At 49.2% G+C, this 14,521-nt stretch overlaps 1 protein-coding gene across 1 annotated transcript in view; it reads right to left on the bottom strand.

Moving 5' to 3' along the window:
- The window catches only part of luzp2 (leucine zipper protein 2), a 140,777-nt gene extending 127,928 nt beyond the window's left edge, over window positions 1-12,849 (bottom strand). Inside the window, exon 1 of the mRNA XM_076018171.1 lies at window positions 12,662-12,849. Coding sequence (XP_075874286.1) covers window positions 12,662-12,723 — 62 coding nt within the window. The 5' untranslated portion in view covers window positions 12,724-12,849. The remainder of the gene's footprint in view (window positions 1-12,661) is intronic.
- Between the last annotated feature and the right edge of the window lie 1,672 nt (window positions 12,850-14,521).

Here is a 14,521-nt window from a genome sequence, read left to right as displayed (position 1 = left end):
GAGGTCTTTTTTATTACCACAATCGAACCTCTGTCGATTTAAATGATATGATAATGATGATGATTGTCTTCTTTTTTTTTTTATAAGAGAGAAAATGAAACATTCCCCGGGCCTGGGACCTTTCTGTGTGGAGTTTGCATGTTCTCCCTGTGTCTGCGTGGGTTCTCTACGGGTTCTCCGGCTTCCTCCCACACTCCAAAAACATGCATGTGAGGTCAATTGAACACCCTAAATTGTCCGTAGGGGTGCATGTGAGTGTGAATGGTTGTCTGTCTCTATGTGGCCCTGCGATGAACTGGCGACTCGTCCAGGGTGTCACCCTGCCTTTGCCCTAAAACAGCTGGGAGGGGCTCCAGCAGACCCCCGTGACCCTGAATGGGAATAAGCGGGTATAGAAGATGAATGAATGAATGAATGAATGAAACATTCCACAGCTCATGCTCATATTCATAACAGGTGTTCCCACTTTACAGTCGGCGCGAAACAGATGTGACGGCAACATTTGAAATGCCCTCCTGAAACCGAACAAACGCTGGCGCGCTTTTCACATAATTGACTCCTCCATCGCGGCGGCCGACGTCAGGCACCGGACCTTGTATAATCTCGACTGCTTGCAGATTCCTGAAACGTTAATACCCTTAATGAATTACAGTGCTGTCAAAAATAACAATTACGGCAGGATTTAGGTGTAACCCGTCGAGCGAATGTGTTTGCCAGGCCAAACGCTGCCGAGGAACAGAAAGAGGGGGAAAATCCTGACGTTAAACACAATCAATTACCTGTTTTCATCTCTGAGAATCATGATTTATTTTTTGGCTGTGCAGATTAAATACAGTTTAATCAGCGAAGCCTCCTTGGGTTCTGTGTTCTCGGGAGCCTGGTGGATCCGCTGCTCTTCCTGGAAGCGGGTGCCACTCATCGTTCGGGACACAGTGGCGATAGATTAAAAGAGCGATATCGACGTCGCGCCCGTTGACACGGGTTGGAGTCGCGGAGTGGGAGCTTCTCTCACCTCCAGAGGAGGGAGCGCTGAGAGGCCGTCTGCAGTCGTCTAATAGAAGTGACACAGGGACATGACACATGTTCGTCCTGTTCGTCCTGATCCCAAGGGGATCAATAAAGTCTATGTCTATGTTTAAAAAATGTCTATGTCAGACGCCTCAGACACCAAAACCAATGAGAAGCATTTTTCTGGTCTATTATGTCGCGATTAGCGCAACCGGCAGCACTTTGGTCGCTTCCACGGCGAGTCAATTAGCTCCGAAGGAAAAGGAGGAAATCAGGGGAGCGGCTGGTGGCAGCGCCGTGATTAAAGGAGCACGTCGTGACTCGCACGGGAAAAGAAATAAATAAAAAAACCAAATCAAGGCGGCAGAGGGTGGACGCCAGCGCCTCCTTATCAGAACCCGTCCCGCGGCGCCGGCTTTGCAGGTAGACTTGAAGGCAGTGCCCAACCTGCTCCAGCGCAGAGCCGCTCGATTATTTAGAAAAAAAAGAAAAGAAAAAAAAAAAAAACCCTGGCATCTGTGAAGGGCGGCTCCCCCGCCGCGAAGGAGTCAAACTTCATGAATTTGAAGCGTAAAGACTGCCGTTCGCTCGGCCAAGTATAGTGAATAAAAAAAGGAAGGCATTTAGCTGAGTGAGGAAAAAAAAAAGAAAACATGTGCAGGGCAATTAAAGCAGTCGTGTTCCTTTTTTGAAAAAAAAAAAAAAAGGAACTGAAAAAAAAAAAGAACAGGCCTTTGCGCTTGAAGTTTTACCTCGGCGCTGGCTGATTTCTAAAGTCGCTCGCTCCCCAGACGATTACTTCAATGTTATAATCCATAATAAATGCTGCAGACTGTTGCTCCGAGTGTATTTACTGGAACAGTCTTGAATACAGGACATAAAATATATAGCGGGCCTTGAAATTGTTTCACAGAAAGTGTTTGCTCCCATTATATTTATGAGTTCGCAGGCTGCTTCGCCCAGCCCCCAGCTTGAATACGTAGCTCGGCAACTGCGGAGCTCCAGCTTCTGAAAATGCTCCTCTTTAGTCTCCGCTTCTTGTCCGTTGGTGGCGCTGCAGTCCGATAAAGACGCCGTCACCGCGCCTTGTTCGGTCTGTTTGCCACCAGGCTGTTCCTGTTCCACCCAACACGCAGGCATAAACAGGAACCTGATGGATTCTCCCTGCTTCAGAGAGGAGAGGAGCAGCTCGGCTGCAATCCCCCCCTCGAAACAGCAGACGCATCTTAAGCTGCAGCCGCTAGTTGACTCGGAGCGGAGAGCCGAGCCGAGCCGAGCCGAGCCGAGCCGAGCCTCCAACGGGGCCTTGTGTTTTCAGCAAGGCGGCCAATTAGGCGCCTGCCTGCTCGCGAGAGATGTCTGTGATGACGAGCTACAAGGGTAGAGGGAGCGGGAAGACGCCCCAACTTGCAGCTTCCTTGACACGCCGAGTGCTGACGCTAGCTTTGAGCACTTTTCTCACTTTGCTCTCTATGTTCCTGTCGGGTAAATGGCGACGCAACAGTGTTGCGTCTTTGCGACGGTTGGAAAAGGCGGTGCTGGTCGAGGAAGAGGTGTTGGGAACTGCGTGCACGCCCGCCGTCCCCTCCTTTGGTTCTCGTCAGTCAAATACCACAAGCAGCCGCAGGGAAGTTTGTGACCCGGAATTTAAGAAGTCTTTGCTGCAACTGAAGTCGTGTGTCAATGTCTCCAATTCTGGACACAATGTATTTTCAGGTGATTATAACAAAAGAAAAAAGTTTGTTAACAGCAAAAACTTTTTATCTAATTAAACATTCTTTTTTTTTTTTTTAATAACAGCTTGTTTTTGTTTGTTAGTTTTTTTGTTTTTTGTTTTTTTTGCTTTGGGCTGACTTTGACTAGTCAATGTCTGTTAATTATATTGCAGTCCTATTATTGTGCAGGCAGCACAAACGAGCCGGTGCTGCGGCTGGTCGATGATTGTGATTGGCCGCACACTGCTGGCGGCATTCGGGGGTCACGCTGGCATCCGGAGGCTTCCAACTGGTTTCTGCAGGTACGTTTACAAGCGTTTTAACAATGCTGCGGCTAAACTGCTAATTAAGTAGCCGGCCTATAAACAGACATTAGCGGCGCACGATTCCCTGGCGACTGTTTGTGCGTTGGTTTGTTTAACAAGCTCTGGTGCAGCACAAAGTGTGTCTTCGTGCTTTGTGGTAAAAAAAAAAAAAAAAAAAAAAAAAAAAAGATAAAACGCTTTAGCATTGGGAACTAGCATGGCTGCTAGCAGGAGACCTTGGCTATCATTAGTGCCTTTACAAGCCACAGGTTGGTGTGTGTGTGTGTGTGTGAGAGAGAGAGAGAGCAAGAGAGTTTTAGATTATAGAAAATAAACTGATGTATAAAACTTCAAGTGTGTGTTCAGTGATCATTTCTCCAAATTAACCATTTCTCATGTCACAAAAGAGATACTGGCTCCGACTTGATAACTTGTGAAGATTGGGACCAAAACAATAAAAATAAGCACCTGTAAATGAATTTGATGTGTGATTTTTAACATGACGCCTTCAATCCAATCATTCAACAAATTCATCTTGGTGTTTGGTTTAGATTTCAATCATACCAAACAAAACAAAAGGAAGGACAAGAAGTGGAGATTTTAGCGGATTTACTCGAACACAGCGCACATTCTGTGGCCTCCAAAAACCTCCAAAAAGTCCATAGAATTGATTCACCGTTTCTCCCTCACAGTTTGATGAGGAAAAATGATGATGCAGTGGCAGCAGAGTGTTTGTTTTCTCGAGGTGGTCTGCCTGCATGATGAGTCTCTACTGCAGGGAACACATTTCGTATTGCATTTAATAATCGAGGATGCCGAACAAAGGAGTCTCCTTCTGGTCTTAACCAAACCCTCCAACATTGTTTGTGTACGTGTGTCAACAAACGAGTCCGTGTTCAGTTTCTTGAACGCCACATTACGGCAAGAAAACTTTCGGGGAGCGAGACGACCGGCAGCCCTTGAAATACGACTTTGGCGTATTTGTCAGCCGTTGTCATCTGGCGCGTCTGCGGAGAACAATAAGAGCAACGGCGGCACGCCGCCCCAGCCGCGGCCTCGAATACCAAGCGTCCGGCGACCCCGATCGCGCTCCTTTTAATTGCTTTCCCATTTGCAAGCAGCTACCTAAAGGTTGTGTTTATTGTAGCCCACTTCATTACTGTCATGTAGCCGAGCGTGCTTCCCCGAGTGTGGCCGTTTGTGCTTTGTCCTTTGAATTTCAATTATCACCCGCAGTCTGATTCCTGCTGCACCGAGCTGCACAAAAATCATTTTGTCTCATCTTGGGGAGTCGAAGCCCATTCCCGAAAGTCATATCTATAATCATTTCTCTCAGCAATGGATGTCATTTCATGGCGGGCGCACTGAGTGCAGACAGGAAATCTGGGTAATTTACCCACACACACACACACACACACACACACACACACACACACACACACTGAGGCCAAAGTCACGACAGAGATCAACACAGCAGTTTCTTTGTTTCAACAATTAAAGGAAAGTGTTTTAACTTTTTGAGTGTAAAATAGTTTTCTATGTGTTATTCGTCCATCTGTAACAAAAGTAATAAAAAGTCCACTCTTCATTCCTACTCCTCGCTCCACTTCCTAAAAAAGGTGTGCCTGAACAGTCAGTTCCGTGGCCCTCTGTGATGTCACATGGGGCAGCGATACCTCACAGTTTCGTCGTCCAGGTTAGTGACCACTCCCCCAGCCAGGTGTTGGCTCCATCCTCCAAGAGGACCACCTAGTTTATGTCCACTTACAAACACACGGAAAGGTCCAATAGAGCACCCAGTTTTCACAGGAAGCTGCAAACAGAGGGCTAAATATCCTGTTTCCTGGAGATCTTTAACTCCATCAGTCAAATTTAGTTGAGATTTTTGTCTGGCACATTAAGACCCTTAAGTCTCTTGCCAATCACAGCCTTGTATCTCCTCTGGGGGTGGGCACGTGATCGTCACAGCCAATCAAAGTGCCTTTATTCTGCCAGGTGGTGGGGAGAGGGGTTGTTTGTCTAACCAGTGGCATGCAGAGGCAATATTTATTTATATATTTTCGTTCTAATCTCTTGGCCCCTGAACTGGAACACCTACACACAAGGCTAATTCCCAATTTAGAATCCCATGAATTAGTCAAGCTGTGCTAGGCTAAAAAAAAACCAAAAAAACATTGGACTGAATATATTTTATTCTAAAAATTTGCACTTTAGGGGAACCGTTTTACCGTGAACAATAATCACTTGTCCCTGAGTGAAAAAATTGAGATGCCAACCTTTAAACCTGAGCGCGAGGACAAAAATCACTGCAGCCAGCCACCCGGTGGCTCGCCACCAAACTGCTTCCCTGCACATCAAAACAAAAAACAAAACAAAAAAAACAAACACACACAAGCGTTTTGTGCAAGGGTGTTAGTTCAAGCAACGGCGGGCCTTTCACGGCGTCATTTAGAGGAAATAAAGCAGCGAGTTCATTCTGGATAATGACGGCGCTCCCACTCAATAACAATCGAGGCAAACGCTAACGCAGCCAATCCCCACTTGAAGAGGGAAAACGGTTGAGCTTTAGGTAAGCCTTGTTTGTTCAAAAACAGTTGTTCAAGGGCTGAACAATGCCCAGGGATAAGAGGCGAATTGTTTCTACTTAGTCATTACCTCCCCCCCCACACCGGCGCCTCTCCCCCGCTAGGCACTTGCATTCCAGCGGCGTATAGATTTGCATTACAGTCTGGCCGGCACGAGTCAATGAGCAGGTTCAATGCAACACCGGGTTCACGCTTGACCTTTAGTCGGCCTCCACGTTCTCCGACGGGGTCGGCCCCGACATTTGACGGAGACGCTTGGCGTCCCGCTGCGGACGAGCCGGAGGAGAGAAAGACGTGGAAACTGCCCGGATTGGAGCCGCGTGTTTGAGTGAGCTGTCACGTCCAGTTTCTCTGCCGGAGAGCGTCTCCGGACTGAACGTGCTCATTGTCAGCGGCGAGCGTCGCATCGACCCGCCCGTGAGCGATTGGCCCGCGCTTAACGTTTCCCCACTCAGCAAAAAACACGTGACAGATTTCAGGCCCGGCGCCGCCGCCGAGCTGCACATTACCGGCAGTGATGTGGTGCCCACGCACTTGAATCCATGACACATGCCTGAAAAATATTTTGCGGTAAAGAATTTTTTTTTTAAAAAACAGTCTAAAAGTCCAGTGTGTAAAATTTGGCCTGGTTAATGATTTTTATATTGCTAAAAGCTTAACATACTGCCCATGAATACAAGTATATACACGCAGTATAATAAAAGCCATTTGGGTTTCCTAATCTGAGAAGAGTTCTTCTACTGTGTATATAAGACTATAGAGCGCGAGTCTCCGCCAAGCCCCAATTCATTTCAATGAAGTCGCTCACACGGTGCATGTCCCGAAAAAGTTTTTGACTTCCGCATTAATTAGCCTACAGCGCATGTGGGGTAGTGTCACTTTGCATCATGCCTCTGTAAGTCACATGAGCTTTAGCCAATCAGAACGATCCTGGAGGGCGTCACTGACAGACACGTCAGGACGCAGCCAATCAGAACGGGCTGAGAAAGAGCCAATGGGATTCATTCTGCCGCAGTACCTCGAGCGGCCACTGGAAAAAAGATCGGCCCTCCGCCATATCCCCAGTCCGGTATCCAGTTCTTATAATGCATCCATGGTCTCCGTCCGAGTTAGCTGCCATCTTGCACCGTCGTTTTATAAGGAAGCCCGCCTGGCAGTGGTCCTGAATACGAAACATCAGGCGGCCTTTGTTAAATACCGGGCTTCCTTAAAAGTTGCACACACTGGACCTTCAATTTACGACACGCTCACAGACTGCCGGTTGCAGACATTAAAACAGCACCGGCACCTGCGCGCTCGACAGATCACCCCGCGGGCGCCATGCAGTCCTTCTAATTGCCGTCCGAAATAGTCGTAAATATTTGACGCCGCCGAGATCCCGCCAGATAGCTCGTCTTCCAAGGGGATGCGCCGAGGTGCGAAACATCAAAAGACGGCGGCGGGAAAACGTCTCGGATACACTCTGTGAAAAAATAAAAAAAAAAGCGCTCTGAAAGGGAATATTTGAGGACCGTAAAAAGGTGGAGAGCGTTTGATCCGTGCGGAGACGGGAGAGCCTCGGGGGGGTGGGAAAAAAAAAAAGAAAAACAGCCGTTGCCGGATGCGGAGGAGGAGGAGGAGGAGGAGGAGGAGGAGCGGCGGAGGTGTTGCTGCACCACCACGGACCCTGAACCCACCACCGGACAGTCGTCGGCGCGTGTCACCCCTCCGCCGTGTTCTGCCTGAGCAGCGATTGATTTCTGCAATGACACATGGCCCTGCATGGCCATGACGTGGCCCAGCTAATCCACTCCATCCATTAAAGTCCCATCCTTCTTCGTCAGGCGGGTCGCACCAGCAGGCCGGCAGAGTTTTTCCGAAAAATAAATAAAAGGTGATGCGTGATAATATCAATTCGGTTTGTTTTTTTTTGTTGTTGTTGTTTTTTTTATACTCTGCTTTGAGTTCAAACTGGGGACCTTACTGAAGATTTCGCGCAGGGGAAAAAAAGCCACAAACGCCATCAGACGCGCTAACTGATGACGCAGCTGGTCGGCTGCGCAGGTTGCAACCATCGCTCGGGCAAAATTACGCACAAAGTCCCGTTAGCGCTTCCGGCTTAATGAATGTGTAGATGCTGTCCGTTCCTGACAGAACGCGCAAAATATTGGGTGAAGAGGATGCAAATAAATGATTCAGCAGGCGCACGGTGATTTAGCGAAACTCAAACCGACTGCGGCTGCAAGTTTTGTGTTTTTATCGAAGCACGTTCGAAAAGGCAGGCGCTAGCAGGGGACGGCCGATGCTGTCCGGGTTGCAGACATGAGCGGTCTGACTCAAAACCGCTCGTCGTGAGCCCTTTGAAAGTTGGATAATGAAAGCATTTCTTTTATTTTTTTTGTGATAGATCACTCTAAAAAAAAAAAAAAAAACTTCAAAAAACAAACTTGTCAAACAAACAACAGTTTCAAAGCAACACGCTCATTCAAACTGGGCGGCCTCGTACACCACTGCGCATGCTGGCAACTGCCATCTTCTCAGATCAAACCTCGACACGCAAAGCAGCAAGGCGCGCAAGCAGTGTATTGTAGCGCTTCCTATTCCGCATCTTCCTAAATCAGGCGCTATGTCTCACAAGGAGCCGCCTGCCGTCCGTCCGTCCGTCCGTCCGTCCGTCCCGCTCGTCCGTCCGCTATCCGTCACCACCTCTGCTGCACTCAGGGTCGCCGGAGCTCGTCCCGGCTACCTCGGGGGAGAAGGCGAGGTCGCGCCCCGGGTAAGTGGCCAGTTTATCGCGGGGCCAAAACACACACCCAGGAACAAACCATCCACACGCTCGCTCGCACACACGCACACACAGACGGATCATTTCCAGCTGCCAGTTGTCTCTACGTGCCTCCGTCACTGGACCGAAGTCGGAGAACCTGAGAGAGAACCATCGGTGAGAGCCAGGCTGAAATCAACAGTACAAGGCCAGTGAGTGGGAGTGGACCAAACGCTTTATGACGTAGTTGTCAAACTCTGGCCCACAGGCCAAATTTTGGCCCGCAGTGCCATTATATGCAATACAAGATCACTACTAGTGCTGGCCCGCCGCTATTACACAGCACGTGTACTGTTAATACTACAAATCCCAGAATGCTCTGCTGGTATTTTGGTGTCAATCAGGACACGACATTCATTGAAGGATATTATTATTACTTCTTTGGTTGATTGTTGTAATTGTTATTTTTAAATGCATTATCAGTCCATGGAAAACGGTTACTGTTGAAATCTAAATCAGAAGGCTACAAATAAAAAAGTAGCATATTTACATTTTTCAGTTTTTTTTCTATTGAAATTAAATGTTGCATGTGTGCAAACAAAGTTAAGTTATTTATTGTATAGTATGAAGCTTTGCTGGTTCCATATTCAGGTGGAAGCAAAACTCGTTTGGGGTCCATATAAAAGGTTTCACTGTTCATGTCTGGAGGAAGATTTTTTTCAATAAATATCAACGTTGGCCCGAGACTTTCTCCAAGTTTTAACTGTGCGCTTAATTCCACCGGTCCCCATTGCAACAAGAAAAAACAGGAAATCCTCCTCCCTGGGCGGCGACTTTATGGGGCCGCAAGACGCGGGTTGCTGCTGGCAGCGGGTTGCTGCTGGCACGCTGGCCGCGTGAAATGGATTCGCCGTCATCATCCGCCGAGGTCACGACAGCGAGTCGACACGCCGACTCGCCAGTCGTTCTTTTGTTTGTTTGTTTGTTTGTTTGTTTGTTTCGTCTCCGCCGATACACCTTGCAGTTGGTCGCAGCCCCTTCCATGTTACAGTGCGCCGACAAAAGAATGAGGATGTCACAAACAACCGCCCTCGTCCCTGAGGTCCCTGACCTCCAGCAACAGCAGCAGCGGGGCGGGCGCTACACCTCACGAGGCCTTTCAAGGACCGCCTTGGGAAACAAAAAAAAAAAAAAAAAAAAAGACGCCGCCGCGTCTCGGCGCGTTCGCCTCGGAGCTCCGCAGAGCACAAAAGATGCATCAGGCTGCGTCTCCTCTCGCAGGCGGAGGGAGGTCGCGGTTGCCGAACGAGGCGCGGCTAAATATAGTGGCGCGTACGATAAAATTTCACTGTCAGCAAGAGTAAATAAAGAGTGGGTGAGTGGGTGGGTGGGTGAGGGGAGGGGAAGGGAGGGAGGGGGGGGAGGTTAGAAAAAAAAAAGAAAACAAGGTTAAGATCTGTGTGTAAAATGCAGCGCCGCCATCTGTTATTGCCTGGGCAGAATCACCTCGGGGCGGCGGCGGACCAGGAGGAGACGGAGAGTTAATTACCCTCCGCGAGTAAAGCGCGGCTAATTCTGTCCGTTTGACTGAGGATGATTTGCAGAGCGACGCCGCGTCGGGCGCAGCTGGGGTGGCAGGATAGCGACGAAGCGGACAGGTGGGAGGGGTCAACGGTTCTCCCTTCTCATCCGGCGCCGGAGTCGGAGGCTTTTAAAGTTCCGAGAAAAATAGAAAAAAATAGTAAAATAATGATGTTTGGTGGGTTTTTGTTTCAGTGCCTTGTTTCATATTCCGTCAAATGAAAAATTGAAAGGCCCGGCGATGAAATGAAAAAGAAAGCCCGGCACTTGGTTTTGAGTGCAAACACGAGCCGCCAGTTCATACATCATCATATGCGTCTGCTTTTCTATAGCATATATTCACTTTGAAGAGGTGGCATTGAGGAAAGGACAGTAAATACTGCCATGCTAACGTACAGAATCTGTTTGGTAAACCAAAACAAGGAGTTCAAACAGGGCGCTAAATGAATAACAATAATCAAGATGGTCAGAGAGGTGATAAAACATTCACAATTTTTGATGAAAATAACATGAAAAACAACAAGACTTTGTGTGGACACGATCTCGTGTGACACCGGATGACTGTTGCCGCTGCCACACGCCTGCTTCTGTTTTTGTGCGTGTCTGTTTTGGGGGGAGAAAAGCTCCTCTTTGGGGACAGCTTGTGCGAAGAATGAAGTTATCCAAAGGAACCTCAGCATTTCTGGTTCCTCCAATTTATATTTCAGAGCTTATTTATTATTTAAAGCAGCCTGAAAAATCATTATTGCTTTAAAGGAGCTTTGCCGGACACTGCTGCTGCTGTACTGAGAGTCCTTTTTATTGGGGTAGGGGGGTAATAATTATTAATAATCAACAAGGACTCACGTGTGACTGATTGTTACTTGGAATCATCACCATCACACACACACACACACACACACTGCCCCTGAACACACTCTATGGGTTAGAGGAGAAGGAAAACTAATTGACCGGAGACTCCATCAGCATTTTCCTGCTAATTACCCGACAGGGCAGCATTCAGCCTGCCAGAATGAAGCGGGGCAATGCCTCCCTTGTCCATTCACACCTTAAAGAGAAGCTCAAACTTGAATCCAGTTATGTTTTAAAGGGGGGGAAAAACAGAACAAAAATAACTCCCCACACACACACACACACACACACACACACACACACACCACCCCTCCGTGTCCCCGACACCACAAAAGCCGATAAACTGGCTTCCCAGAGCATCCAGTCCATCTCCAACTTCCATTATTTTCCTATTAGTGGCTCATGAAGACTGTGCGTGTGACTAATTTGCTGACTGCTAAACACACACGTTAATACAGCAATACACCTCCCTCCCTCCTCTCCCCCTCCAACTCCTCTAGTTATATGAGTCATTCATCATCAGCGCACCTCGGTGCTATTGACAGATTTGTTGGATGCGGGCAATAACCTTGGGCTACCTCTGCATAAGTCTCTGTCTACTCCCGAAGGCTGGCGGCATTATTCAGCCACGACCATTTGCGCGTTTGACACGCGGCGCCGTATTAAACGCGGGCGTCTGTCTATTTAGCGCCCCACCGAGCAAACAAATAAATAAATAAATACAAGCACACACACACACACACACACACACACACACACACACACACACACACACACACAGTCAAGTTGAAATCCATCCATCCATCCCGCCCTTCCACACCAGGATGAAATGTCAGCAACACACACGCGCGCGCACCACACACGCATTCCTCGGCCACTGAAGAGGAGGCAAGTTTCTCCTCTTTATAATGCATGCCAGCCATCCTGCGTGTGATGTCTCCCCGGTACACACTCGGAGCCTCTGCTTCCCTCTCACGGCTCTCATTAAAGGCAGCGGCGGCAGGGGGAGAGAGGGGGAAGGAAAGAGCTTTTCTCGCCCCCCCCCTTCTTCTTCTTCAAGATGATTTAATCATCAAAACTTCCCTGGCGATCGTCATATGTTTCTGCTCTTCCGCTTCCTCTTCCTTCCAGCCTGCCCGCCCGCCCGCCTGCCTCCGAAAGAAAACACCACTGCGTGCTCACAAACAACGCGGAGGGGCGCACAAACGCGCGCTCGCTCGCACACGCACGCACGCACGCACACACCTGCTCGCTCTCTCTCTCTCTCTCTCTCTCTCTCTCTCTCTCTCTCTCTCTCTCTCTCGCTCTATCTCTTTATAAAGGGAGCCCACCGTGGAACAAGTAGCCTTCCCCCCCCCCACCCGCACCCCACCCTCTCGTCACTTTCAACTTGCTCCTGTCGCGCATCAGCATCACAGACGGATGATGATGATGATGATGATGATGATGATGATAAAAGTAAGAGGGAGCGGGCGCCCGCCCGCCAGGCAGTCGCTGCTCGCAGACGCACTGCGCTCAGCCCCCCCCCCCCAAAAAAAAAAAAAAAAAAAAAAGCAAACCGCCACAAAAGGACGAGTGTCTCGCAGCCCGTCCGGCGCGGAAACGCACAGCAGCCCCAGTTTGACGCGGATCAGCTCCCGCTGCTGCCCGGCAAGTCTCCCTCCACAGTCTCCAGCACGCGGGGGGTGGGGGGGGAGAAGCTGGTGCCGCGGCACCAAGAAAAACCCTTTCTCCATCTTTTTGTTTGCGGAGTCTCGGCGGGGCCAAAGTGGCCAGTAAGAAAAGCAAAGAGGAGGAGGAGGAGGAGGAGAAAGAGGAGGTGATTGTGGTGGTGGTGGTGGTGGTGGTGGTGGAGGGGTTTCCCTCCCTTACCTGGTGTTGAGACTCACGGCCGGACAGAGGAGCAGCAGGCAAATAGCTTGGATGAATTTCATCGCTGTCTCGCGCTGCCCCCGTCTCCTCTTCTCTCCTTCTTCCTTCTCTCTCCCTCTTTCTCTCTCTCTCTCTCTCTCTCTCTCTCTCTCTCTCTCTCTCTCTCTCTCTCTCTCTCTCTCTCCTGTCTCTCTCTCAAACGCGGCTTTTTTTTCTTTTCTTTTTTCTTCTTCTTCTTCTTCTTCTGCGACCGTCGTTCCCCCTCCGCGCCCGCCTCTCTCCCTGCCTCTCTCTAGCTCTCCCACTGGCTGCCTCGGCTTTTTTAGCGCACTCTTTATGCGCATACACCCGGCACGCGCGCGCGCGCGCGCGGGCACGCAGGCACGCAGGCACGGCAAGGCAAAGCAAGTAGGCAGGCAGGCAGGCGGGCGGGCACGCCACGCGCACGCACCGAGACACACAGGGCGCACGCACGCAGGCAGACGGATGCAACACAGTGAGCTCGCGGAAAGAGGGAGGATCTCCCGGCTTTAAATAACACGGGGACACAGAGCGACTGGCTAATGGAAGGGGGAGCGGGTGGGGCTGAAATCAAGTGTGTGTGTGTGTGTGTGTGTGTGTGTGTGTGTGTGTGTGTGTGTGTGTGCGTGGAAGGGGGGGTGATGTCAGCACTGTGCAGCTTCCAGCTATTGGCAAGAGAAAGAGACAGAGGGGGGGGGGCGTTTTTTAGTGCCAGTTGTTTCACCGACGGTTCACTTCCTCCATTCATTTCCTTTTTTTACTACCTGCGCTCTGATAGGCAGAGACGTCGAGTTAAGCACGGGCTTCGCTGAAAAAGGAGGTCAGCTAGTCGTCGGAGTAGCCTCTCAGTCGCCCGGGTCAACGTGGTGGTTTGGCGTTCAACGGGATGGAAGGAAGGAAGGTAGGAAGGAGGGAAGGAAGGAAGGAAGGAAGGACGGAAGGAAGGAAGAAAGGAAGGAAGGACAGAAGGAAGGAAGGTAGGAAGGAGGGAAGGAAGGAAGGAAGGAAGGAAAGAAGGAAGAAAGGAAGGAAGGTAGGAAGGAGGGAAGGAAGGAAGGAAGGAGGGAAGGAAAGTAGGAAGGAAGGACGGAAGGAAGGTAGGAAGGAAGGAAGGAAGGAAGGAAGGATGGAAGGAAGGAGGGAAGGAAGGAAGGAAGGAAGGAAGGAAGGAAAGAAGGGAGGAAGGGAGGAAGGACAGAAGGAAGGTAGGAAGGAAGGAAGGAGGGAAGGAAGGAACACAGAGGAAAGAGGAAAGTGCGGTCACCCAGAAGTCAAACACTTGAAGTTGGGCTGTCACCGGCTTCTCCACAGTTGTTTTTTAATGGAATTGTCCCAGTAGTTGGGGCCACCAGAAACTTTATGCTGGCTGAATTTCCATCAATAAAAAAAGTGTGGCAAAAAGAATCGTGCTTTGAAAAAAAAACACTGGGACAGACGCTGTGTTTATTTGCAACCGTTTGATGCCAGCCCCCCTCCAATATTTTTTTCTTCCTGCATTCATTTCCTTTTTTCACCTCTTTTTACTTCCGCCACAATGATTGGCGGAGAAACCGGCGATTAAAAAAGTCTAGTTGGGGTGATTATGAACCTCTAGATTTCAACTTCCACTTATTTTGTTTTGTATAATGGAGCATTGCATCGAAAATTGCAGGTGAAATTGTTAAAATATGAATAAACTGCAAAAAAAAAGAAGAAAAAAGAAACGTTAAACATTGACCTAAAGTAGTCTTTTATTGTGAAAAAGTAAACTCACAAACTGGAGGATTAAAACCCATTTGCCAAATAAGTTTGGCCGTAGCTACCAAACTCGCCTCACCCCTGTTCTTGAGAATCGGTCCG

This window comes from Nelusetta ayraudi, unplaced genomic scaffold (assembly GCF_046127955.1).
Source record: "Nelusetta ayraudi isolate G7.1 ecotype Tasmania unplaced genomic scaffold, CSIRO-AGI_Nayr_v1 ptg000002l, whole genome shotgun sequence".
Lineage (NCBI taxonomy): Eukaryota > Metazoa > Chordata > Actinopteri > Tetraodontiformes > Monacanthidae > Nelusetta > Nelusetta ayraudi.
This window is presented reverse-complemented; position numbering and strand designations above follow the sequence as displayed.